This window comes from Pseudopipra pipra, chromosome 11 (genome assembly GCF_036250125.1).
Source record: "Pseudopipra pipra isolate bDixPip1 chromosome 11, bDixPip1.hap1, whole genome shotgun sequence".
NCBI classification, from domain to species: domain Eukaryota; kingdom Metazoa; phylum Chordata; class Aves; order Passeriformes; family Pipridae; genus Pseudopipra; species Pseudopipra pipra.
Window position 1 is genome coordinate 16,440,448 of NC_087559.1, and position 23,580 is coordinate 16,464,027.

At 62.9% G+C, this 23,580-nt stretch overlaps 4 protein-coding genes and 1 pseudogene across 4 annotated transcripts; 1 reads left to right on the forward strand and 4 right to left on the reverse strand.

The window, feature by feature from the left end:
* Positions 1-290: 290 nt before the first annotated feature.
* HYAL1 (hyaluronidase 1) lies at positions 291-2,400 on the reverse strand. The gene is given in 4 exon segments (XM_064667860.1): positions 291-724; positions 814-903; positions 1,030-1,983; positions 1,985-2,400. Coding segments are annotated over 4 exon segments (1,419 nt in total). The 5' UTR covers positions 2,042-2,400; the 3' UTR covers positions 291-406.
* Positions 2,401-3,181: 781 nt separating this feature from the next.
* HYAL2 (hyaluronidase 2) lies at positions 3,182-6,062 on the reverse strand. Its single transcript, XM_064667861.1, has 3 exons — positions 4,783-6,062; positions 4,036-4,125; positions 3,182-3,886 (listed from the first exon to the last, which is right to left on the reverse strand). The coding sequence occupies exons 1-3, from the start codon at positions 5,707-5,709 to the stop codon at positions 3,488-3,490; spliced, it is 1,416 nt and encodes a 471-aa protein (XP_064523931.1). The 5' UTR covers positions 5,710-6,062; the 3' UTR covers positions 3,182-3,487.
* Positions 6,063-9,357: 3,295 nt separating this feature from the next.
* TUSC2 (tumor suppressor 2, mitochondrial calcium regulator) lies at positions 9,358-17,343 on the reverse strand. The gene is made up of 3 exons (XM_064667891.1): positions 17,139-17,343; positions 16,800-16,920; positions 9,358-14,784 (listed from the first exon to the last, which is right to left on the reverse strand). The coding sequence occupies exons 1-3, from the start codon at positions 17,288-17,290 to the stop codon at positions 14,719-14,721; spliced, it is 339 nt and encodes a 112-aa protein (XP_064523961.1). The 5' UTR covers positions 17,291-17,343; the 3' UTR covers positions 9,358-14,718.
* On the forward strand, positions 11,745-14,160 carry LOC135420054 (NF-kappa-B-activating protein-like; annotated as a pseudogene).
* Positions 17,344-17,587: 244 nt separating the features above from the next.
* RASSF1 (Ras association domain family member 1) lies at positions 17,588-23,076 on the reverse strand. Its single transcript, XM_064667883.1, has 6 exons — positions 22,791-23,076; positions 21,924-22,045; positions 19,606-19,710; positions 19,234-19,522; positions 18,521-18,636; positions 17,588-18,412 (listed from the first exon to the last, which is right to left on the reverse strand). Exons 1-6 carry the CDS (start codon positions 23,038-23,040, stop codon positions 18,266-18,268), a joined length of 1,029 nt encoding a protein of 342 aa, XP_064523953.1. The 5' UTR covers positions 23,041-23,076; the 3' UTR covers positions 17,588-18,265.
* Positions 23,077-23,580: the final 504 nt, after the last annotated feature.

Consider the following 23,580-nt stretch of genomic DNA (forward strand, 5'->3'; position numbering starts at 1 on the left):
CTGCCTGATGAGGAGTTGGAGAACACACTCCTCCAGCTACAGCCACACAGGCACATCTTTTCACTCCCATCACCTCTACTCTCTGGCCACTCCCCATTTCTCATCCTCTTGCCCTTTCTTATGTCTTTTGCCATAAATTTTCTTCTTTTTTTTTGGTGGTTTCTCTGAGGCATTATACCCTCAAATCCCCATCCCAAAGTGCAGCCCTTGGCAGCATGGCTAGGCACCACTGGTGTTGCTGGGGGACCCTCCCACCCCAAAATGTGCTGCAGCAGAAGACAAGGAGACACTTGTGGGTGCTTTCTGCTTTTATTAACAGCCCCACAGCCAGGCTCCCAACCCCATGGTGAGAGTGCTGGGGCACAAGGTAGGGTCACCCTATCAAACCTGCTGTCCTTGGGGTGGGTCACTCGGAGAAGCCCTGGGTGTCACAGCGCGGTCCCTGCCACTCATTGTAGCACTGGCAGCTGAACTCCTTTTCCAGCTGGGAGACATCATTACCAGACTCCAGGCTCTGAGCCACCAGCCAGGGCTTGGCAGCGTGCAGATCGATGGTGAAGCGGAAGGGGTCAAGGTGGAGGAAGCCCTGCTTGTTCTCCTGGCGCACACAGCGCCCGTGGCCGGAGCACAGGCTCTGGCTGCACAGATCAGCACTGGCCGTCACATTGACGATGTAGTGGCCCAGAGGTCCCTCCACGTAGTCCTTCAGTCTCAGGCACATCTCCTGCAATGGCATGTGGTGTCACAGCCCTGCACAGCTGAGGAACTGGGGGTCCCTGCTGGCAGGGATGTGGTGCCACCCTCTGCACTCACCTTGGAGGCGCTGTAGTTGAGGCTGCCCCAGAGGATGATGCCAGCAGCACCCTGAGCTGCGCTCTCCCCGATGGTGTTCATCAGGTCCTCCTGCACCCATGAGGAGAGGAGAAGTCAGTGGTGTCCAAAGCCCCCACACAGCCCCAGCAGAGCTAAAGACTCCCAGTGCCAACCCATCAGCCCAAAAGCTGTTCAGTATCCCCACATCCCCATTACCTGGGAAAGGAAGTCAACAGTGAGCTCGAAGGCAATCTGAGAGTAGGGCAGGACGGGGATGCCGCTGTCAAGGACGCCACGCTGGACAGCAAAAGCTTCAGCCACACGGTGCCTGACGTAGGGGAGCACCTTGTTGGTGCCATTGAGGGAGAGGGGCAGGTAGATACTGGGGTAGAGTGCCCGGCTGCTATTCCAGAGCCAGGACAGATTCCTGTTCCTCTGCTGCTCCACCTCTGGGCATGTCCCATTGTAGGGCAGGCTGTCAAAGTGGTTGTTGTAGCAGTCGGGGAAACCATAGAAACCCCAGTAGGCGTTGGAACGGAGGCTCTCACCCAGCCGCAGGGTCTCGCTCATGAAATTGCGGGCGCTCTCCTCAAACTGCTGCTTGGCCACCTCCTCCACCTCCTCGGGGGGCCACTGTGGGTGCTGCTGCTGCACCAGCTCCTCTGACTTCTCCTGGTAGATCTTCATGGAATCCCAGTTGCGGACCCACAGCGGGCGCCACTTCTCCCAGTCAATGACAGCCAGCCCACTGTAGGCAGGGCTGGGCAGGGTCACCTTGATGTCCTGGGTGGCCTGCTGGAGGTGAGCCTCCAGGCTGGCATTTTGGGGGAGCCCCCCATTCACTGGCACCCCCTCAGATGTGTAGTAGGGGAGGAGACCCAACTTGTTGCTGTAGAAGAGGGTGATGTCCTGCCCGGTGAAGGACTCCTGGTCGTTGGCCAACACATCAAAGACCTCCAGGTTGAGGGTGACATTGTACTTCTCGGCACAGTGCTCCGTGGGGATGTTCCAGACGGTGACGAAGGGGCGGTTGACAAGGACAGGGCCAGGCCCCCCAGTGTGAGTCAGGGCAGGCAGGAGCAGCAGGAGGACCCAGCAGGACCACGCCAATGCCATGGTGCAGGAAGGATCAGGGTGAGTCCCGGAGCTGCCTGGGGAGAGCCAGGACCTGGGCAGACGTCGATGCTTTTATCCCCAAGCTGGGACCGGCGTTAATCCACACCTCCATTCCCAAGCGGTGCCAGTCACCCAAGGTCACCTTTCCCCCCTCCTCAAAGTCACCGAAGTTATCAGCAGCTGGAGCCCAGCACAGCGGCCCCGGAGTGGGGACAGCAGCGTGTGTCAGCCCCGCTTAATGACCGGCGGCGGCGGGCTCGGCTGGGAAGGAATGTGCAGAGTCAACACCCCATGACTGGCCTGCGACGAGTGGGGCTGGAAAGACAAACAGACACGGACGCGGAGGCGGCGGGGGGGGGGGGGGGGGGGAAGGAAGGGAGGTCACGGTGATGGACGTGGGCTGAGCCGGGCGGGCGCCTTTGGGGAAGCGGAGAGCGACGGCCATGAGCTGGCAGGAGGAGGGGAACTGCTGGGAAGAAGCTCATGGCATCGAGCAGGACCCGGCAGGACACAGCCCGGGGTGGTGCAGGAGGGCACGGCCTGGGGACGCTCACAACACAGGACAGCAGCCACAGGAGGGCACGTCCTGGGGACACTCACGCATGGGGACCGCCGGCACAGGAGGGCACGTGGGGACAGGCACAGCAGGCGAGGGGTGCGGGCAGGAAGGCAGCTGTGCCACGCGGGGCCGGGCCGTGCCCACGGGCACCGCAAAGAACAGAGCAGTACCCGGAGGGGCTGCACGGGGACAGGCAGAGCAAGGCTGCGCCGGGCACACAGTGGCACGGGGACAAGGGAGCTGCGCCAGGGCACTGCCGGGGGACACTCGTGGCACGGGACAGCGGAGCTGAGCGACGCTCCCGGCACACGGGTGTCCCCACGAGGATCCCGCAGCCCCAACACTGCCCGCGCCCCGGGGCGTGTCCCGGGATCGAGGGCGGGGCCAGGCGGGGAATCCCGGAGCAGAGCCGAGGCCACTGCGAGCAGGGGGAGGAGCCCGGGCGGGGCGTGGCGAGCGCGGCTCCACGTGGGTGGCCCGACCGTGGCTGCCCACGCGGCTCCGGCTCCACGCCGGGAGCTCCCACCCTCGGAGCGCCTTCCCCGAGCGGCTCCGGCCCCACCGGGAGAGCTCCCACCCTGCAGTGCCTCTCCCGAGCTGCACACCCAGCGCCAGCGCTCCCACCCCACGGTGGCCATGTCTGGCAGTTGGGTGACCCGTGGGCTCCCCCCGCCCCAAATCAGCCCACACCTCTCCCTCTGACCAGCTTTATTCGAGGTAAAGCACTTGAGTGCAGGGCAGCACACAGGGGCTCAGCACCACACAGAACCCACTCCCCACCCACATGTCCCTCTTGCCCCCATCCCTCTCTTTACAACAGGAGAGGGGCCCCCCTCCTCCCTCCATCCCCATTGCAACAGGGAGGGCAGAGATGGGGCAACACAGCTCTGCCCCTCAAAGTGAGGGGCAGCCCTCATAACAAGCTGCCTCCCAGGCAGGGTAGTGATATCTTAAATAGGCCCCTACACCACAAAAAGGGGCAGCTCAGTCCAGGGGGGGTTAGCACCAGCTTGCAAGCAGCAACAGCACCCCAAGTCCTAGTGGTGCCAGGGGCCCAGGGGCATCATTGCCAGGGCCAGTGGGCGTCTGGCAGCTACTTCCCTGCCAGCCCTGGTAGCAGTGGCAGTGAAAGTGGGTCCGTAGGAAGAGGATGTCAGCAGAGGATAGCTGGCCCTCAACCCAGAAGAGGGGGTGCTTGGGGTGGTCTGCATCCCGGCGCCGCAGCTGGAAGTTGGTAGAGTTGAGGTGGAGGAAGACATCAGCAGTGCTGTCCTGGCGCAGGCAGCGCCCCTGGCCCTGGCACAGTGTTGTGCTGCAGAGCTCTGCCGCTGTCGAGACATTCACGATGTAGCGCCCTAGGTCCCCCTCCAGGTAGTTCTTCAAAGTCTGACACAACTCCTAGGGGAAAGGGAGCACCAGGGGCATGTTCGTGTGACACAGGGAGAGAAGCACCTCAGATGGAGAGGACAGCTCAGCCACTGGTCCTCCTCTGGGGGCAGGTGAGCCCTTCACCCATCATCTACCTCCCATGCAGACCCCAAACCTACCCGGTTTTTGGCATCATCTGCATCACCCCAGAAAATGGCCCCGGCTGCACCCAGTGCTGCACTCTCTCCGACGGTGGAGATCAGGTCCAGCTGTGGGGACAGAGCCTGGTTAGTGCCCACAGACCCCACACAGCACCCACACTCCCAGCACAGTGTGCTCCAAAGCGTCCACTGCAGGGCCGAGGAGGCAAGACCCACCCCTGCTTCAAAGCCACGGGGAGAGGGGACTGTCCCAGCTCCTTGGGGACAAGACTTCCCAACACTGCCCTCCTCCTCAGGGGTTAAGCCAGCACAGCACAGGGGCTCTGAGCTCACATACCCCAGGGTCCTGTGGCTGCCAGGACTTGTGAGTCTTGCAGTACCTCCCAGGCACTTCTCTGGCAATGGTGACCATTGGTGCCAGTCCTGCCAGACACCCCATACCTAATGGAAGCAGTTTGTGGCATCCTATCATCCAGCCACAGAGGGGCTGAGCTGAGGGGGTCTCCCACAGTGACACCCCTTGAAGGGAAGGAAGCAGGGCTGGGCACCCCTCCTGCTTCCTGGGGCCAGCCACATGCCAAAGGGTGCTGCTCCCCACCCCATATGGAGACAGCCATGGTAGCACCATGAGGGCAGACACCAGTCTCCAGAGTCACTCTGCTCCAGGGAAGCAAGATGGAACACTGGCAGCAGAACCACCTCAGCTGACCCCAAAGCCCAGATGCCCAGGGCGTGGGATAAGGATGTCCCTGTGTGCAGCCCTACCTGGCTGAGCACATTCAGCTTGCGGATGAAGGTGGGCCGGGTGTAGACAAAGACAGGTAGGGAGTAGTTGTCGTGGTGCTGCTGGGAGATGCGTATGGCCTCCATCACCCGTGCCCGCACAAACTTGCGGATGTTGGGAGTGGAGTCCAGGAGTGGGTCGAGGTAGATGGAGGGGTAGAGCGCCGTGCTCTCCTTCCAGAGCCACACCAGCTGGTCATTGCGGGTCTTCTCCACGTCTGGGCACTGCCCAGTGTAGCTTTCCTTGTTCTTGCTGTAGTCATGGTTGTAGCAGTCAGGGAAGAGGTAGAACCCCCAGAGCTGCTTGGGTCGGATGCTCTTGGCCTTACGCAGGGTCTTCACCATGAACTCCTGGGCAGCCGACTCAAACTCAAACACTGCCTGCTTGTTCACCTTCTCGGGGGGCCAGTCCTTGTTACGCTCTGACACTAGACTCTGTGACACCTCCCGGTAGATGTCCTTGGGCTTCCAGTTGCGAGCCCAGACAGGCCGCCACTCCTCCCAGTCAATGACGGCCAGCCCTTCCTTGGTGGGTGACTGGATGTACTTGGTGATGCCGCCCTCAAGGCGGGCCAGGTGCTCTGGCAGGTTGCTGTTTTGAGGGACACCGCCATTGACGGGCACACCCTCGCGGGTGTAGTAGGGGTAGAGCCCCAGGCGCTCCTTGTAGAAGATGGTGAGGTCCTGCCGCACAAAGCCCTCGTTGGGTGAGGCGTCCAGATCGAAGATGCTGAAGTCAAACTCCACCTGGTAGCGGGGCTTGCATTCCTGGGTGGGCACGTTCCAGGCCACCAGGAAGGGGCGGCGGGTGACATGGGGGGCGGCCGACGGCTTCTCGGGAGGCTGCCGGGCCAGGGCCAGCAGGGCCAGCCAGGGCACCGCCGCCGCCGCCGCGCAGCCCCCGCGCATCCTGCCCGGCGGGGCCTGGGGGCGGCGGGAGACGGGGGTCAGGAGCGGGGCAGGCAGCCGGGGGTGCAGGCAGGGGCGGGTCTGCCCGCACCCCCCAAGGCAGACCCCGACCCAAGGCCCCTCCCGCGGCAGAGAGGTGAGCTGAGCCCCCCGGGGGAGTGCTGGCTCCCAGGAATCCCGGTTCCCAGCGGCTTCGTTCGCTCCCTCTCCCGTTCCCGCTCCCCGCCGCTCCCGCGGGTGCCGGCGCGGTGCCGCCTTTGTTCGCGGCCGGCAGACAAAGCGCCGGGGCGCGGCCCCCCGCGGCCACGCTCGGCTCCCCGCGCGTATCTCACCGCGCCTCAGGCCATCCCCCGCCGCGGGCTCCAGCGCCGCCGCCTCCCCCCGCCGCCGCTTTTAAACCTCCCGGCGCGCACCACCCGCGGGGGCGCCGCCCCCGGCTCGCCCGGCCCCGCCCCGCGCCCCGCCCGCGCCGCGCCGGGCTGGCGGCGCCGACCGCCGCGGGGCTCCGGGGCCGCGGGCTGGCGGCGGAGCCCCGCGGCACACACACACTTCCGCGGGACCGCCGCACCGGGAAACCGGAGCCACACCCCCCCGGTCCCCACGCGTTTGGTATGGCCCGGGAGGACCCGCCCCCCCCCACGCGGCGGAAGGGGGCGGGGCGGGGCCGCGGCGGGGGCCGCCAGGGGGCGCTGCGGGGCACGGGGCGGGCGCGAGGGGACCCCAAACCCGGGATTGGGGTGACCCCGAAACCCCAAAACAGGGGTGACCCCGGGACTGGGGGGACCCTAGAACAGCGGTGACCCCAGGACTGTGGTAACCCCAGCATCATGTCATGTCCCCAGGGTGGTGGTGACCTCAGAATCGTGGTCACTCCAAAACGGTGGTGACCCCAGAACGGTGGTGACCCCAGAACGGTGGTAACACCAGAACTGTGGTAACACCAGAACTGTGGTGACCCCACGGTGGTGATGACTGTGGGATCATGGTGCCCCCAAAACAGTGGTGACCCCAGAGTGGTGATGTTCCCAGGATCGACATCACCCCAAAATGATGACTCCATCTTGGTGACCCCAAGATGCTCTACCAGGATCATGTTGTCCCCAAAATAGTGGTGATCTTAGGATGGTGGTGACTCCAGAGTGGTAGCAACCCCAGAATGCTGGTGTCCCCAAGGCAGTGGTGACCTCAGAACAGCGGTGTCCCCAAAGCAGCAGTGTCCCCACAACAGCAGGGTCCCCAGAGCAGTGGTGTCCCACAACAGCAATGTCCCCAGGACGGTGGTGGCCCCAGCACAATGATGTCCCCGCAACAGCGGTGTCCCCAGGACAGTGGTGTCCCCACAACAGCAGTGTCCCCAGGACAGCGGTGACCCCAGGGTGGTGCCGTGCCAGACAGGACATCCTGTTTGGGGTTGGGGCAATCGGTGCTGCTGACTCAGCCACAACCCCGTGGGTTTCCTGCTCAGAGGGGACAAGCAGGACCATGGGAGCAGCAGGGCTGGGGGACCTTCCTTCCCGGGGCACTGCTGAGGCTCCAGAAGGTCCCCCCAGATGGGCAGCGGGACAGACAGGGCTCAGGGACCAGCCATGTGGCAGTACCTGTGTCCTGCCTGTCCCCTGCCTGCTCTGGCCAGGGCTGGCCTCGGCAGGCTGAGAGCCATCGGGGTGCCCTGTGGAGGAAGCACTGGAGAGCGAGGGTGTGCCGGGGCTGACAGGGGAAGGAAGCGGGGCTGAATCTACGGAAACGTTCCCCAGCCGCCCGCCAGCTCCTCAGGGATCGGGTGGGAGCGCCAAGCCCGGCATTGTTCGGTGTCAGCCCCTGCTGCCGCCAGTGCCGAGCCCTGTCCGCGGGCACCCACAGATGGCTCCAGTTAGTGACACCACTCGGGTGCCAGCTTTTGTGGTGAAGCTCCCACCGAGAGGGTGACAGTACTGCCAGGGATGGGCACCATGTCCAGGCTGGCCACTCTGAATCCAGGCTGTATGCCACAGCTCGGCCCGGCCTGCGGGCAACACCAGGCACTGGTTGGGATAGGGGCAGGGAAGGTCAGCCACTGGCTGGGCGTTGGCTGCCAAAACCCTTGGGAGAGATCGTGGGGAGCCAAGCAGTCCCAGCGCTGCAGGCGCTGCCCTTCCCCTCTGGGCAGTAAACAGGCTCCCTTCGCCAGCAGCAGAAACGCCTAAAATTTTCCATCCTCCTCATGCGAAGGTACCCAGCCCCCCTGGCAGCGGGGTGGCCGGAGGGGTCACAGCTTTCCACTGCTGGAAGTCCTCAGTGTGACGCAGCTTCTCACTGTTGTCCCCTCACTGGGGCTCCGCATTGCCTTACTTGGTTTCCCTCCTCGCTTCCAGAAGACTCTAGATTTTGGGAGGGGGCAGCTGGACAGATCCACCCTGCTGAGCATGAGATCATTTTAAGTCATTCCCAGATGGGCGCGAGAGAGGAGAAGGGTGCAGGCGGCAGCGGTGGGCAGTGCCCCGGGTGAGCCAAGCAGGCGAGCTGCTCCTTGCAGGCAGCCAGGAGGATGGGAATCCCTCACGGTGCAGATAGAGATAACGGGGCATGAGTCACATCCGCTTACGCCAGACAGGTCCGGCCAAGGTGCATAAGGAGTTCAGCTTGGGGATGGAGCAGCCATGAAACCAGGAGGGGAGGTCGGCACCTGCCTCCACCCCTGGGCTGGGGGTTCCAGGCATGGCCCTGCCCCAGGGGCAGCAGGAGGACACTGGGCTGGCCCAGCAGACATGGAGATGCTCACAGAGCCAGAGATCCACAGCCACTGCCTTCTGGAACCTCACCAAGCCATAACACCCTGCACAGCCACCATGATCCATCATACCCTTCAAAGCCACCATGATCCATCCATCTCTCCTGGGCTGCTATGGATCAACAGGCTAAAGTCCCGCAGCCTCACCCACCACCAGCCGGAGCACTGGCAGGACAAGCCGACTGCTCACTCATTGCAGCTCTCGTCAGCGGCTCATTTCCGAGCCGGCTTGTGCAGAGGAAATGATGAGAGGTGATGGTGGCCACAGGAAAACATTTGTAGGGCTGTCAGGGACAGGACATGGGGTACAAAGTGAGATCACACTCATCCCATGGACAGCCAGCAGCACTCGGGGGACAGGAGGCTTCCCGGCACAGGGCCTGGAAGTCGTCAGGCCCCCGTGATTAATGAGACACTGATTTGGCAGGACAGGCGAGGAAGGAGCGGACAGGCGGATCCTCCATCCACCCCCCCCCCCCCCGCGAGGCTCAGGCGGAGCCATGGGAAGAGTAGCCTGAGGCTGGGCTGCCTTCAAATTTCCAAACCTTCCTCCCCACACTGGAAGGGACAGGGTCCTGAGCTCCAACCCTTGGGGCTGAACAAGGAAATTACATAGATTACACTTTAGTTATATATTTAAAGGATGTTATGGCAGCTACAAGTAAAGTCACAGCCTGACAAAGCCACCAGCTCCTGCCAATGCCATGTGCCAACTGGGGCACCTGGAAATGGCTGTTACCCACAGGTCCTTCGCCACCAACTCAGCCACATGTGCACAAACACCCCCTCCTGAAAAACAGGGGGCTTGAAGTGCTGGCGGCAAAACCCACCTCCCCTCTGGCACAGCCACCCTCCCCAGTAAGACAGCTCTTGGACTTGCGGGCTCTACAAATAATTTTATTGAAATTTAACAAAAGTGGACAGATGCACTGGGAGGAAGGACCATAAATAGTGTACATTTCCCAAACCCATGGGTCCTACCCACACGCCAGAGGAGCAAGGAGCCTAGTGTCAGTGAGTACGGCTACACATCCACACGGGAAAGCACAACATCACACAGAAATCATTAAAAAAAAAAAAAAAACAATCAAAAGGAAAACTTTCCTTTTTTTTTTTTTGCTTGCTCCAACACCACAGTGGACACAAATACTATTTACAGTGACCTTCACATTTTTAAGACCCCTCCAGGTGCTCCCAAGGCCCTGCTGTTGCAGGAGGGCTGGAGGGGGCCTGGGGGCTGGCTGCTGTAGGGACCAGCCTGGGAAGAAGCAGGGCAGGATGCAGCTTGTTGGCAGTCTGCAGAAGTTCGCTGCCACTCCCATGACACTAGAGGGGTAGCAGGGTGGGAGAAGGCTGTGGTTTTTTTTGGGAAGCATGTTTAATGCCGTGGGGGAAGGGTGGGCAGCCTGTCAGGAAGGACAAAAGCATCCTTGCTAAGCCGGTCTCAGTCTCTGCCCCCTCTCCTGGTGTTCGGGCCCTGCTTTGCCAGCAGATTTTTGGCTGGTAGCCCTGTGAGGGGCTCCCCACTGGGACAGGCAAACAGCACTGGCCCCCTCCCCACTCCTCCTTCGCCTTCCCCAGTACCCGCAGTGGCTTCAGTGCAGCTTCCCGTGCCCTCGAAGAGCAGAGGGGCAAGGCAGCACAGACAGTGCGACCATGGTTTTCTCTCCTCTTCCTGGGGACAGCAGCTCCTGCTCTGCAGCAGAGCCTGAGGGGATGCCCTGCCCAGGGAGCTCCAGCCTGGGAGAAACTCAGGAGCAGGTGGTACGAATAAGAAACACTTCAGTGGGAGATTGTTTTAAGACAAGACTCTTTCAAGCAAGCAGAACAAAAGATGTCGAGAGAAGTGCTCAGCATCACAGTGTAGACGAGCCCTGCCCTCCCACTTTCCTGCCTGGTGGCAGCCAGCACATCCACTTCACCCTGCGTGCTCACTCCTGTCGATGGGAACAGCGGGTGAAGGGACGTGAAGGGAAGAGGTGGTGACAGGAAGACGGCAACAGCCACGCCGCTGTTATCTCTCTGAAGCCGGGAATGTGGCCCCGCGCCCGGGCGGCTCTCAACGGACGCGGCGATGGATACATCCAACGTAGACACCGACGGGGCTGGCAGCCAAGTGCCAGCAGCTTAAATTAAAAATCGAGGTAGCAAACATCTGAAGTGCTTAGAAAGTAAATAAGTTCTGGAACGAAAGAGGAGGAAAGCTGAGCCGGCTGCTGTGGGTAGCAGGCTCTGACCCACTTTAAAGCTGTGCCTGCTGCTGGTCCTCCTCCGCCTGCCCGGTCCAGGCACAGCCAAGCAGGAAGGGAGGGGCTTCTTGTGCTGGCAAGGGGCATTTGGGGTCAAGCTCTTCCCCCAGCACCTGGCCACACACAGGGGTGAGAGCTTTTCAGGTGCCACCAAGACCTCATGCAGGAGGGAAGAGGAGAGAAGAGCAGGACCTTCCAAGGCGGGGTAGAAATTCCCCCTTTAAAGTGCATCACGCCTCCCCTCTGCCACCAGCTGGGATGTGGGAGGAACCACAGTTCACATCGCCAGGGAGATTTCCCAGGGAGATTTCCAAGCTGGGGCAGGTACACCAATTGATTGTTTTGGGGGACAGGGAAGGAAGAGAGAGGATTCCTTTCCTGCTTGGCTCAGTCAAGGCCCACCCGCCAGGGAGGTACGTTCAAACAGCAGCAGGGGCGAGGACACTGCCCGACAGCCTGGCAGAATGAGGTGACCCACCTGGTGGATGAGGGGAAGGCTGTGGATGTGTCTACTTGGACTTCAGCAAAGCCTTTGACACCATCTCCCACAGCATTCTCCTGAAAAGGCTGGCAGCCCACAGCTCGGACAGGGGCACTCTGTGCTGGGTTAGGAACTGGCTGGAGGGCTGGGCCCAGAGAGTGGTGGGGAACGGTGCTGCATCCAGTTGGGATCCGGTCACTAGTGGTGTCCCCCAGGGATCAGTGTTGGCCCCAGTTCTGTTTAATATCTTTATTGATGATTTAGATGAGGGGATTGAGTCCACCATCAGCAAATTTGCAGATGACACTAAGTTGGGGGGAGTGTCGATCAGCTGGAAGGCAGGAGGGCTCTACAGAGGGACCTGGATAGGCTGGAGAGTTGGGCTGATTCCAGTGGGATGAGGTTCAACAAGGCCAAGTGCCGGGTCCTGCACTTTGGCCACAACAACCCCCTGCAGCACTACAGGCTGGGGACAGAGTGGCTGGAGAGCAGCCAGGCAGAGAGGGACCTGGGAGTTTGGATTGACAGGAAGCTGAACATGAGCCAGCAGTGTGCTCAGGTGGCCAAGAAGGCCAATGGCATCCTGGCCTGTGTCAGGAACAGTGTAGCCAACAGATCCAGGGAAGTGATTCTTCCCCTGTACTCAGCGCTGGTGAGGCCACACCTTGAGTACTGTGTCCAGTTCTGGGCCCTCAGTTCAGGAAGGATGTTGAGGGGCTGGAGCAGGTCCAGAGAAGAGCAACAAGGCTGGTGAAGGGACTTGAGCACAAGTCCTATGAGGAGAGGCTGAGGGAGCTGGGGTTGTTCAGCCTGGAGAAGAGGAGGCTCAGGGGAGACCTCATTACTCTCTACAACTACCTGACAGGAGGTTATAGCCAGGTGGGGGTTGGTCTCTTCTCCCTGGCAACTATCAGCAAGACAAGAGGGCATGGTCTTAAGGGGAGGTTTAGGTTAGATATTAGGAAGAAATTCTTTACAGAGAGGGTATTCAGGCATTGGAATGGGCTGCCCAGGGAAGTGGTGGATTCTCTGTCCCTGGAGGTTTTTAAGATGAGACTGGATGTGGCATCAGTGCTATGGTCTAGCAACCGCAGCGGTAGTGGATCAAGGGTTGGACTTGATGATCTCGGAGGTCCCTTCCAACCCAGCTGAGTCTATGAGTCTATGAGGGACGGTGCTCAGCAGGAGCCAGTGTGCCAACGGGGGAGGCAAGCCTGCTGCAGAGCTGGGACCCTGCTGCCACCAGCCGTGGCCACAGAGTGCAGAGATCTCCTGTGGGGGAATGCAAAAGTTATGAAGCCTGGGAAGAACGACTTTAGAAGCGGTTCTATCACAGCGGCAGCTCTCTGGGATCGAGCGGAGCAGAACAACAACAACAATTTCCGTTTTATTGTACGGTTTTTCCCTGAGTTACGTATTTCCCCCGGTCTACGCGGCCCCCCCACTCGGTCCCATGTCGTCTCCCTCCCCCATCGGTCTCCGCCTCTGCACAACCATATTTGGTTGTCTCATCCGCCTCTGCCCAATCCCTGGCTTTGTTATGGCACTTGGGCCCTCCTGTATCCCCCGTTGGTTAGCAGAGCCCTCAAGCCGCGCCTTTTCCCCCGGACCTTGGCCCAATCAAGTTACTCCTTCTAAGCCCTCCCCCAGAGACCTTATAACCCCGCGGAGTTTTAAATAAAGTACTTTTCGCCCTGGGATCCAGAGAGGAGATTTGGCGTCTCTTTTCTCCTACCTAAGGGGAACCGTGCCACCGAGACCCCCTCCGAGAAACCGCGAGCGAGGAGTCGAATTTCTCCAATTCTCTTAATTAGTGCCTCCCCCGCCCCGCCGCGGTTTATGGTGTCCCGCTCCCGCTCCCCACCCGCCGCCAGCCCCGAGTGCCGCGCCCGCCGATCCCGATCCCGCTCCCACGAGCCCAATGGCCCGAGGCGCCCGCACCACCGGCGGAGCCGCAGCCGGTCGCGGTCTCACAGCCCCGGCGCGCTGCGCTCCACCGCGCACACCACTACCACGGCAAGGGCTGGCCCGAGTACTAGGAGAAGGAGGAGGAGATCCTGCAGCAGAGGAGACTCACTGAGAGAATTGGAGAGCTGAGGGCACCTGAAGTATGGGGGCTGCCACCAGAGGTTCCTGACCCCGATTCTGATGAGCATACACCGGTAGAAGATGAAGAGGCAAAATCTAAGAGTAGTTCTTCGGATTCCAGCCCAGAAGAGGAAAAGAAGACAGAAGAAAAAACGTAAGGCATCCAAAAGAAAGCGCAGAAAACATTCTGAGGACAGCGACAGTGAGTCGGAGTCTGAGCAGAACTCCAGTGATGAAGATAAAAAGAAAAGCAAGAAGAGGAAAAAGAAGAGCAAAAAGAAGAAGAAGAAGAAAAACAAGAAGAGCAGGAAGGAATCCAGCAATTCAAGTAGTGAAGATTCCAATAGTGAAACAGTTCAAGGGGATGATCTCTGGACTGAGAGATCAAAAAAATACTGAAGCTGATAGCCTGATTGGACCAGAGGCTCCCAAAACTCATGCGTCTCAGGATGACAGGGGAAAACATATTCCCCAGAGAGGTGAGATCGGCTTGACCAGTGAAGAGATCGCATCGTTTGAGAGCTCTGGTTATGTCATGAGAGGCATCAGACATCGGCGCATGGAAGCCGTGTGTCTGTGCAGAGAACTAGAACTACAGCGCAGATGAGAAGAGAGCCCTGGCCTCCTTCAACTCAAAAAAGTACTTTTCGCCCTGGGATCCAGAGAGGAGACTTGGCGGCTCTTTTCTCCTACCGAAGGGGAACTATGCCACCGAGACCCTCTCTGAGAAACCACGAGCTAGGAGTCAAACTTCTTCAATTCTGTTAATCTCCAGCAGGCAGCAGCAAAGCCAGCCTTCCCAGAGCCAGTGTAAGCGGGGAAACGCACAGGGGGAAGAGACTGAGGTCCAAGAGAGCGGCATCTGATCTCCGTCCCCTTCCCAAGAGGAGCACAGCAGCCAGCCAAATGTGCTTCAAGACCCCTCAGCCTGCCCTGTTCATCCTCCATCAATGGACCCATCACCTCACACCCGTGTCAAGAGACACGCTGCAACACTGGCCATCTAACCTGCGGGCCCCGGAGGCCTTGGGCAGTGGGTCACCGTGCCCTGGCCCTCCCTGGGCTGCATACCTGAGAAGCAGGGGGTTCTCTCTGGTGAGAAGTGCGGGCTCACTCTCCCTTTAACAGCTCACACACAGCAGCTCGTCTGCAGTTCCAGTTACCCATCCAACATGGGCTAGAGGCTACAATAGGTATTTTAGTCTTCTGACTCAAGCGAGGATGTTTTTAAGCAGTCGTTGCACAAGGTCACCCATCTCCTGCGAGGGCCTGCTCCGTTCCGCCTCACCTCCGGGCGAGGGGAGAGCCACTGTCCCGCCGCGCGCCCGGAGTCCTCCTCGGGTGGGAACATGGGGCAGCCTGGCCCGGCAAGGCTGGGGGCGGTGGGGCAGGGCCTCCCGCCCACAGGCAGAGATGTCTGGGACTCACACCTCGCAGATGATCACCGGGAAATCCACGTGAATGCGAGGGTGCTCTAGTTTCACTATGCCCTGAAAGAAGAGTCAGAGTGGTGATCAGAAAGGGACTGACATACAACATGCCTGAGCCCTGCCAGTCACCCCAGGACAGAGGACACTGTGCCCTAGAGTAACCACAGGGGCCAGGGTCCAAAAAGTGGCTGTGACACGTGGTAGGGCCTGAGAGCAGCAGGCAGAGCACAGGCACTCTGCCCTTCGAACTCGTCCCTGGAGAGCCCAGGGCAGCATGGCTGGCTGCCACACATGGCAGGGCGAGCAAGGAGGGAGCTGCTCTGCCAGGCACTGCCCGTGCAGCAGCTGGTGCGTGACTGGCAGATATCGGCCGTCCGCGCTTTTCATTCGGCACCTTCCATTCACGGGATTTAAAGGAATGAAAAGAGCTCTCTGAGGGAACGCAGCCGGGGCAGCTGGCACACAAGAAAAGCAGCTTTCTGTGCAGAGGGGAGGGGAGGCTACTGAATGAACGATCCCTCCACACCAGCCACAGGCACCGTTCCCACGGTCCGTTCAAGCCTTCTCCTGTTACAGCACCAGCAGGAGCCACTGGCAGGTGGGGGGCTGGGGGCAGAGGGGGGAGCGGGGGCTCAGGGCTGGGCCTGCACCCACAGAGCCAGAGCAAAGCCTGAGTTGGCAAAGGGCTCTTCAGTGTTGGTACCTGCTCTCTTTGGCTCAGACAAGCTTTCCAACTGCATGAGTTTCAACCCAGATCAATGAGAAGTCAGTCCCATGGCCCAAGACTGCCTCTGCAACAATGTCAGTCTGGGAAGCAGCACCAAATCCTTCCCTCCATAACTGCCAGTGCAGTGCTCAGAGAGGTCCCATCCTGTTGGGGGGCTGCCTGTGGGGGGAGGCAGCAGACCCGCCAAGCCCCTAGAAGTTGACAGTCTTAAAATATTGGATGGTATTAGGCCGTTCCCATGAGAACAGTGAAGTTAATTAACCGTTCACATAAACAGAGCAGCCTTGAGAATCAGGGAGTTGACTAGAAAGGAGATAAACAGGATGGAATGTGCAAGGATGGAGATGTCGGCTGTGTTCACAACTGCAGGTGTTAGTTCTCTGGTGTTTTGTAGAAACTATGTTTACAGAAAGCATGTGGGAAAGTTGGGGCTAGCTACCTTAATAAAGGAGGCTGCTGCACTTACGAAGCAGACAGCTCTCTAGACTACTCTGGTCTCAACTCTGTGTGTGTGTGTCTGCTTTCTCTACTGACCAAACCTAACAATACAATAGATACCCCACGACAGCTGCCCATCCCTAAGGGCACACTGACAGCTCGTCCCAAGGCTTACTAGAGCCGTGCCTTTCTGCTTAATTACAAAAGACTCCTGCAGAGTGTCTCTCCAGCCCTGGGTTGATCTACCTTTTTCTCCATTTATGCCCCCAAAAGCTTCCCTACACACAGGCTATCCTGTCCCTGCACCAAGACCTTCTATTAGTGTCCTAGCCCCTGCCCAGCACCACACCAGTTGCTTATTTTAAGAAAAGACTTTTGCACTGAGGTGCAAAACATGGAGCTGTCATCACTACTGAGCAGCTGGAGGGGATGTGCCCACTCACATCAGTGGGTGATGGGCTTTGGCTGCTGCTCCCCAAGGCAGAGCCTGGCCCTCTGCACTGACATGATATGGGCTGAGCCAGCACAGCACCCCACACCTCATGGAAGGTGCTTGGCAATGAGACACCATGGCCATGAAGGGCTGCCTGGCGCTCCGTGCCCCACAACACACACCAGGCTGAGCTATCTCCCCAGTCTGGCAGCTCTAAAAAGGCTCAGGCAACACTTCTCTCCGAAAAGGGCAGCTGGAGGGTGCGACCAGCCCTCCCTCTTCTGTCACAGCCTCACCAGGTGACAGGGGTGTGAGCCAGGACACACAGGAGTCATGGCTCTGAGGCAGCAACTGGGGGGGGGAGAAAGCCTCCACCTTCCCAAGATGCCCTGAGGGAGAAGCCTCCTGCAAAACCGGGACTTCAGCTGTCACCGTGGCGCTTCACCCTCGCTGCCCCCACCCTTCCCCACACCCCACCTGAGGTATCAGGTTCTTGTGGATCCTCTTCAGCTTGGCGCGCTTCCTCCCGTTCTTGGTGACGATTGTCTCCTCGTAGAACTCGTGAGCAAGATCCCCGTCCTCATCGTAGTACATGGAGCTGCCGGGAGGAGAGGGCAGGCGGGTGGGTGAGAGCCAGGCTGGGGGCTGGGGCAGGTCGGGGGCTCGGCAGGCCGGGCCCCCCCCGGCCCTGGGGGGCTGCACCGACCACCTGCCGCCGTCCCGGCGGTGCCGGCGGCCCCTCCCGGCCCAAGCAGAGCCCCCCGCCCCGCGGCAGCCTCCCGGTCCCCTGGCGCCCCTCTCTCCCCCCGCTCTCACCCGCGCCGCGTGAACACGAAGGGGGTGGCGGCGCGCGCGGCCCGCGCCCGGGCCAGGGCCTGCTGCCCGCCGGGGCCCTCGGGGCCGCCGCCGCCCGCCGCCGGCGAGGCGAAGGGCCACAGCCCCCGCGACTTGGAGCCGCTGGCGCCCATGGCAGGGGCGGCGGCGGCGGCGGCGGCGGGAGCGGGGCCGCGGGGGAAGGGACGGGGCCGGCCCGGAGCCACCGACCGAGCGCCGCCTGCGCCGCCGCTGCGCCACTTCCGCCGCCCGCCACACGTGACGGCGGCGCGGGGCGCGCCCTCCTTCCCGCCCCGGAGACCACGGGTTCGAGTCCCGCCCCTCCCGCTGCTCCCCCGAACCACGTGCGGGGACCCACGGCCCGCTGGCAGCGCGGAGGGCTCCGCGTCCCGTCCCTTCCCGCCCAGCCAAGGACACACCGCAGGCCAGGCCTCGTCACCAAGATGTCTTTATTGGTGCTCGATGCCCTGCTTCCCCCACAGGGACAATCACTCATCCAGGGACACTCTTCCCCCAGAACACCCATTCCCCTGGAGACACACACTCTTAGGTGATACTCACTCCCCCTGGACACGCACTCCCCTGGGGATACCCACTCCCAGAGGGACATTTGCTCCCTCCAGAACATCCACTCTTTTGGGGACACACACTCCCAGGTGACACTCGCTTCTTTCAGGACACCCACTCCCCTGGGGACACTCAAATCCCCAGGGGACACGCTCCCCTCAGGACACCCACTCCTCTGGGGGCACACACTCCTGGGTGACACCACTCCCCTGGGGACATCTAATCCCCCAGGGGACACTCGCTCCCCTCAGGACACCCACTCCTCTGGGGACACACACTCCCAGGTGACACTCGCTCCCCTCTGGACACCCACTCCCCTGGGGACATCCAATCCCCCAGGTGACACTCGCTCCCCTGGGTTCACCCACTCCCGGGTGACACTCGCTCTCCCCAGGCACTCCCACTCTCTGGGCTGGCCCCATGGGGACTGTGACAGCCCGGTGGTTCCGTGGTGCCCCGTTCCACCCCCCTCCCCGGTGCCCCCACCCGCCGGCGGACGAGAGTCCCGGTGCACTGGCTGGCCTCGGGCGCGGGCGTCGTGGTCACCCCGGCGTGCGTGTGGCCAGCGCCTCCTGCATCTTCTGGCGGCAGCGGGCGTAGCGGTGCCGCAGCCGCCGCACGTGCTCCTCCTCCTCCCGCTGCAGGATGCGCAGGAAGTTTTGCAGCTCCGGCAGCGTGAAGGCGTCCCACTGTAGGCACAGGGGCTGCCATCGCGACGGGGACCTGCCGTGTCCCCCCGCGGCCCCCTCTCCCCAGGGATGCGGGTGCCAGCCCCCTCCCTGTCCCCCCACACTCACGTTCACCTCCCCGGTCTCGTTCTCCTTCAGGACGAAGCTCAGCACCTTCTCGCTGGGGCCGGCCAGCAGCCGCAGCCGCAGGGGCTGCTCCTCGTCACCCAGCTTCCGCAGGTACACTGCAAGGGCGGCCACAGGTCACAGCAGGGACAATGCCAGGGGGACAATGCCAGGGGGACAGTGCCACCACGGGGACATAACCCTCACTGGGGACACCACTTTCACAGCAGACACCACTTCCATGGCAGACTCTGCTCACCCATGGTGACAAGGGACACTGCCACCAAAGGGGGGATACCACTGCTGCAGGGATGCTGCCACCACGAGGATGCTTCCACTACAGGGACATCATCACCACAGAGTAAACTACTGACATGGGGGAATCTGCTGCCACGGGAGGGGGGAGAGGGGGAGGGACACGCCCATGGTGACACAGGACACTGCCACCAAAGCAGGGATACCACTGCTACAGGGATGCTGCCACCACAGAGATGCTGCTACCCTGGGAAATCTGCCACTGTCAGGGAGGTCCCTGCTGCCATGATACTGCCACCATGGGGAACACAACTGCTATGAGAACACCACTGCCATGGGGATGCTCCCAGCATGGGAGACCCCATCATTCTGGAGACATTGCCACCATAGGGGAAACTGTCACTACGGGGACACAGCCACCGCTGTGGGGACAGGGCCACCTTGCTCGTCAAGGGCACTACCTTGCTCATCCTTCTCAGACCTCTCGAAGAGGGCAAACTTGCGGGGGTTGTCAACGACGGTGAACTTGCGGAGGAGGGCGTCGATGACCTCGCTGGCACGGGTGTGCGACAGGATGTGCAGGTGCTTCACGGTGCCCTTGGGCAGGTAGAAGGAGGTTCGGCGCTTCACGCCCTGGCTGTGCGGCCGCCCCGCCTGCAGGGCGGGGCCCCTCTTGGTGGCCGGCACTGAGACGGGGCGCACCAGCTTCAGCTGCACCTTGATGAAGCCGGTGTAGGAGCCGTCCTTGTTCTACGAGACACCAGTGGGGGGGGTGAGCGGAGACAGGGCAAGGCACCGTGCCCCTCCCGCCCAGCCCTGCGCTGGCCCCGTACCAGGCTCATGAAGAGGTTGCTGTTGATCTGGCTGTTGTACTCCTTAATCCGCTGCTCCACCTGCGTCTGGTCCAGCTCTGTCTTCTCCCACTCGCTGGGCTCATCCTGTGTGACAGCAGCCGGGCTGAGCAGCACTGCGGGCGGGGGGGAGCTCCCCGCCTACCCCGGTTATCCCGCCGGCCCCCGGCCCATCCCGCGGCACCGACGGACACGCGCGGGCGGTTGCGCGGAGTTGCATCAGCCCGGCTGGCGCTGAGCTGGGCTGTGCCGGGGAAGCACAGCTGAGCTCACCGCGGCCCCAGCCCTGCTCCGGGGACACTGGCACCGGCCGCCCCCCCAGCCCTCGTCCGTGGGGCTGCGGGGGTGGGTGAACTCGGCTGCGAGTACACCCGGGGATGAGCGTCCCTTCCCGGCACCTCAGATCAGAGAGGCGTCCCGAGGCAGAGCGCCGGCAGCCGACAGCCCGGCACCAGGGCGTCTGGGCAGGCTGGGAGCCCGCGGGGACGCCCTGGGATTTGAGGTAGGAGGGCCGGGCCGGGGGTGCAGCCCGCCCATGCCGCCGGCACCCCACTTCAAAGTGCTGGCCCCACACAAGGGACCCAGGCATCCTGGCTAGGCGTCCCTGCCACCCGCACCCACTAATGAGTATTTACGTGGGGCTACGGAGCTGCCACACAGTGTTGCACGTGTCCCCACGGCGCTGAGGGCTCCCAGCCCTGAAAGCCACCCCAGAGCATGCAGGCACTGCCGGACCCTGCGGGGGTCCTTGCAGGATGGGGACAGCTGTGAGGCTGCCTAAGGGGCTCACCCTGTCACCCCCAAATGCTGTCCTTTGCCCTCTCCGGGAGCAGCTCCAGCCTGGAGGGCCTTGGGGTGGCCGTGCCAGACAGCAAAACCCCACTGACCCCACGGTGCCTCGCTCACCCCACATCCACCTGGACAGGGCCAGCGTGTCCCATGGCATGGCCATGCTTGCTGCCACTCTTGCTGCCCCACGGCAGGGCCACGCTGACCCCATGCCCAGCCCCACACTCACCCCGCAGCAGGGTGATGCTCACCCCTATGCTCACCCCATAGCAGACCCACGCTCACTTCCCGGACAGGACCACCCACATCTCGTGTGTTCCCCACGCACCAAGCCCACCCTCGCCTGCTCCCCAGCACCCAGCCCCGGGGTGTGTGTGTGTGTGCTCCTCGATGTCAGCCGTGTCCCCCCCATGACGTCACGGCCCGGGACCGACCTGGCGGCGGCGAGGGCGGCGGCCGAGGGAGGTGCGGGCGGTGTAGAAGAGCTCGGGCTCGGAGTCGGAGTCCTCCTGGCTGCAGTAGCCGCTGCTGGCCGTGCTGCCCCCCGTGCCCCCCGCGCCGCCCCGCCGCAGGGCCAGCGCCGCCGCCCCGCAGCCCCCGGCCCCGCCGCCCCCCGCACCGGTCCCGGGCACGGCCCCGGTCCCGGCGGCGCTGGCGGAGGGCACGGCCCGGCCCGCCCGGCCCGCGGCCCCGCCGGGCCGGCGGGCACACGGGCACACCCGGCCCCGCGCCAGCCCGGCCGGCCCCCGGGCTGGGGCCCGGCTCGCCCCGCTCCCGGCTCGGCTCAGCCCGGTCCCGCTCCTGGGCCCGGCTCCGCTCAGCCCGGCCCTTGGCTCGGCTCGGCTCGGCCCGCTCCCGGTCCCTATCGCTGCTCGGCTCCGCCCGCTCCCGGGTCTCGGTCCCGGCTCAACTCCGCCCGACCCCAGTCTCAGTCCCGGCTCGGCTCAGCTCGGTCTCTATCGCGCTCCTGTCCCGGCTCGGCTCCGCCCGGTCCCTATCGCGGTCCCGGCTCGGCTCAGCGCGGCGTCTCTCGCGTCCTGCCCCGCTCTCGGCTCGGCGCGGTCCCGGTCGTGCCCCGCCCCGGCCGTGGGGCTGACGCGGGCCGGGGGCGGCGCGGCGGCCCCGCTTCCGGCGGTGACTTCACCCGCGCCCGCCCGGACACGGCTGTGCCGCGGCATGGCTCGGATCGGATCGGCTCGGTGCAGAGCGGGCAGCTCGGCACGGCACGGCTCCACCGCCCAGCACAGCCCTGCAAGGCTTGGCACAGCCCAGCATGGCACAGATTCACACAGCCCAGCAAAAGCAAGCCCAGCCCAGTCCAGTCCAGCAAGGCTTGGCACAGCCTGGCATGGCACAGCCCGGCATGGCACACCAAAACGCAGCAAAGCTCTTCATAGCTGTGACATGGCCTCACTTGGCACAGCCTGGCATAGCCTCCCCCAAGCCTGGGCAGCCCCCAGCTTGGCCACCCTCTGCCCATGCTCTCCCTCAGGGATGGGCCCAGGCCTTACCACGTTGGTGTCCTTCTCCAGCACCTGCTCATTGCCATCATCCTCATCACTGGCACCCGGGGGGCCACTGCAGTCCAACCGCACCAGGGCCCGGCACCGGTAGTGGCAGGTGAAGCTGCAGTCTGGGGACAGGGACAGGACCACTTGTCATCACCACTGGCAGCCTGGGTATCAGGGTCAGGGCACTCATGCATGGTGGGACAAGGGCTGCATGGGCTGCCTGCCCATGCAGTGCCCAGGGACCCAGGGGTAGCACCCACGTGGGACAGGGTGCTGTGCCACGTGCTGGCTGGTCCTGCAGTGCCTGTGCGCCCTGCTGGGCTGTCCAGTGTCAGACGCTCAGTGCCTGGTACTGGGATGCCCAGTACTAGGATGCCCAGCATGGGTACCAGTGTGGGTGCCCAATACTGGGATGCCCAGTGGCCAGTGAGGATGCCCAGTGCTGGAATACCTGGTACCTGGTGCAGGTGCCCAGTAAAGGGATGTGGGGTGTCTGGTGAGGGTATTCGGAATGGAGTTGCCCAGTGCCTGGTAAAGGTGTTCAGTATTGTGATGCCCAACTAGTGGGAGTGCCCAACACCAGGATGCCTGGTGGGAGTAATTGGGCACCCAGTGTGGGTGCCCAACGCTGGGATGTTCAGTGCCTGATGGTGGGATGTCTAGTGCCCAGTGAAAGGGGTGCCCGGTGGTGGGGGTGCCCGGAGGTGGGCTATCCAGTGCTCGGTGGAGTTACCCAGTGCCGAGGAAGCAGAGTGGCGGGATGCCCGGTGCCTGGCAGGGATGCCAGGTGCCGGGATGCCCGGTGCTCGGAGGCAGGATGCCCAGTGGCAGGGGTGCGGGGGGCCCGGGGCGCGGCGCGGTACTCACGGCGGCACTGGAGACTCTTCCTGCCGCCGCCCCAGACGAAGTCCCCGCAGAGATCGCACCAGGTGTGCAGCCCGCGGCGCCGCGGCTCGAAGCGGTGCCCGCCGCCCGGTGCCGCCGTCAGCCGCGGGTCGGGATGCGCTCCGGGGCCGGGCCGGCGGGCCGGGCTGATGCGCAGAGCGTTGGCCCGTTCCAGGCGGCCCCGGCCCGGCCGCGGCTCCGGCTGCAGCTCCCGCAGCTCGATGAGTTCCATGGCCCGGCGGCCGCGGGCGCTGAGCGGCGGCGAGGCGGGGGCCGGCACCGGGGTCGGGGCCGGGGCGGGGACCGGGAGGAGCCGCCCTGTCCGGGCACCGCGGGGGAAACTGAGGCAGGAGAGGGGGAGACGGCGAAACGCCCCGGGGTCTCGATGGCCAACTCCGGTCCCGGCGAGGCCGGCGGGGCGGGCTGGAGGCGGGGATGAGGCTCCCGGAGCCGCCGCCGAGGAAGGGGGGAGGCCCGCTCCGGCAGTCCCGCTCTCTCCACCACCTCTCTCAGGACCGGGACAAGCTGCGGTCTCTGCCTCAGTTCCCAGCCGGGAAGGGGCTAAAGGCACCTCTGGCAGCCAGAGAGCCTTGGACCCACTCGGGCTGGCTGCAGCCCTGGACGTGCAGCCTGGGTTTGGTGTGAGTTTACTCCATGCTCCAAGCTCGAGCTGCTCAGTCAGGGCTGCAGCTGGACCGAGGTGGTTTCCTGCCTGCTGTCATGGGTCCTGCAGCAGCAGTGCTGCTGCAAAGCCTATTTTGGGGTGTCAGGG

Bases quoted from the DNA above. Each gene is read 5' to 3' on its own strand.
- HYAL2 (XM_064667861.1), bottom strand. From the start codon at position 5,709: ATGCGCGGGGGCTGCGCGGCGGCGGCGGCGGTGCCCTGGCTGGCCCTG. The intron at 4,126-4,782 runs GTAGGGCTGCAC...CTGTCCCCACAG, and splicing joins AGCTGAATGTGCTCAGCCAG to CTGGACCTGATCTCCACCGT. The intron at 3,887-4,035 runs GTAGGTTTGGGG...CCTTTCCCCTAG, and splicing joins CAGATGATGCCAAAAACCGG to GAGTTGTGTCAGACTTTGAA.
- TUSC2 (XM_064667891.1), bottom strand. From the start codon at position 17,290: ATGGGCGCCAGCGGCTCCAAGTCGCGGGGGCTGTGGCCCTTCGCCTCG. The intron at 16,921-17,138 runs GTGAGAGCGGGG...TCCTCCCGGCAG, and splicing joins TTCGTGTTCACGCGGCGCGG to CTCCATGTACTACGATGAGG. The intron at 14,785-16,799 runs GTGGGGTGTGGG...CTCTTCTTTCAG, and splicing joins ACAAGAACCTGATACCTCAG to GGCATAGTGAAACTAGAGCA.
- RASSF1 (XM_064667883.1), bottom strand. From the start codon at position 23,040: ATGGAACTCATCGAGCTGCGGGAGCTGCAGCCGGAGCCGCGGCCGGGC. The intron at 18,637-19,233 runs GTAGTGCCCTTG...CCGCCCTTGCAG, and splicing joins GTCTGAGAAGGATGAGCAAG to TGTACCTGCGGAAGCTGGGT. The intron at 18,413-18,520 runs GTGAGTGTGGGG...CTGTGCCTACAG, and splicing joins ACGAGACCGGGGAGGTGAAC to TGGGACGCCTTCACGCTGCC.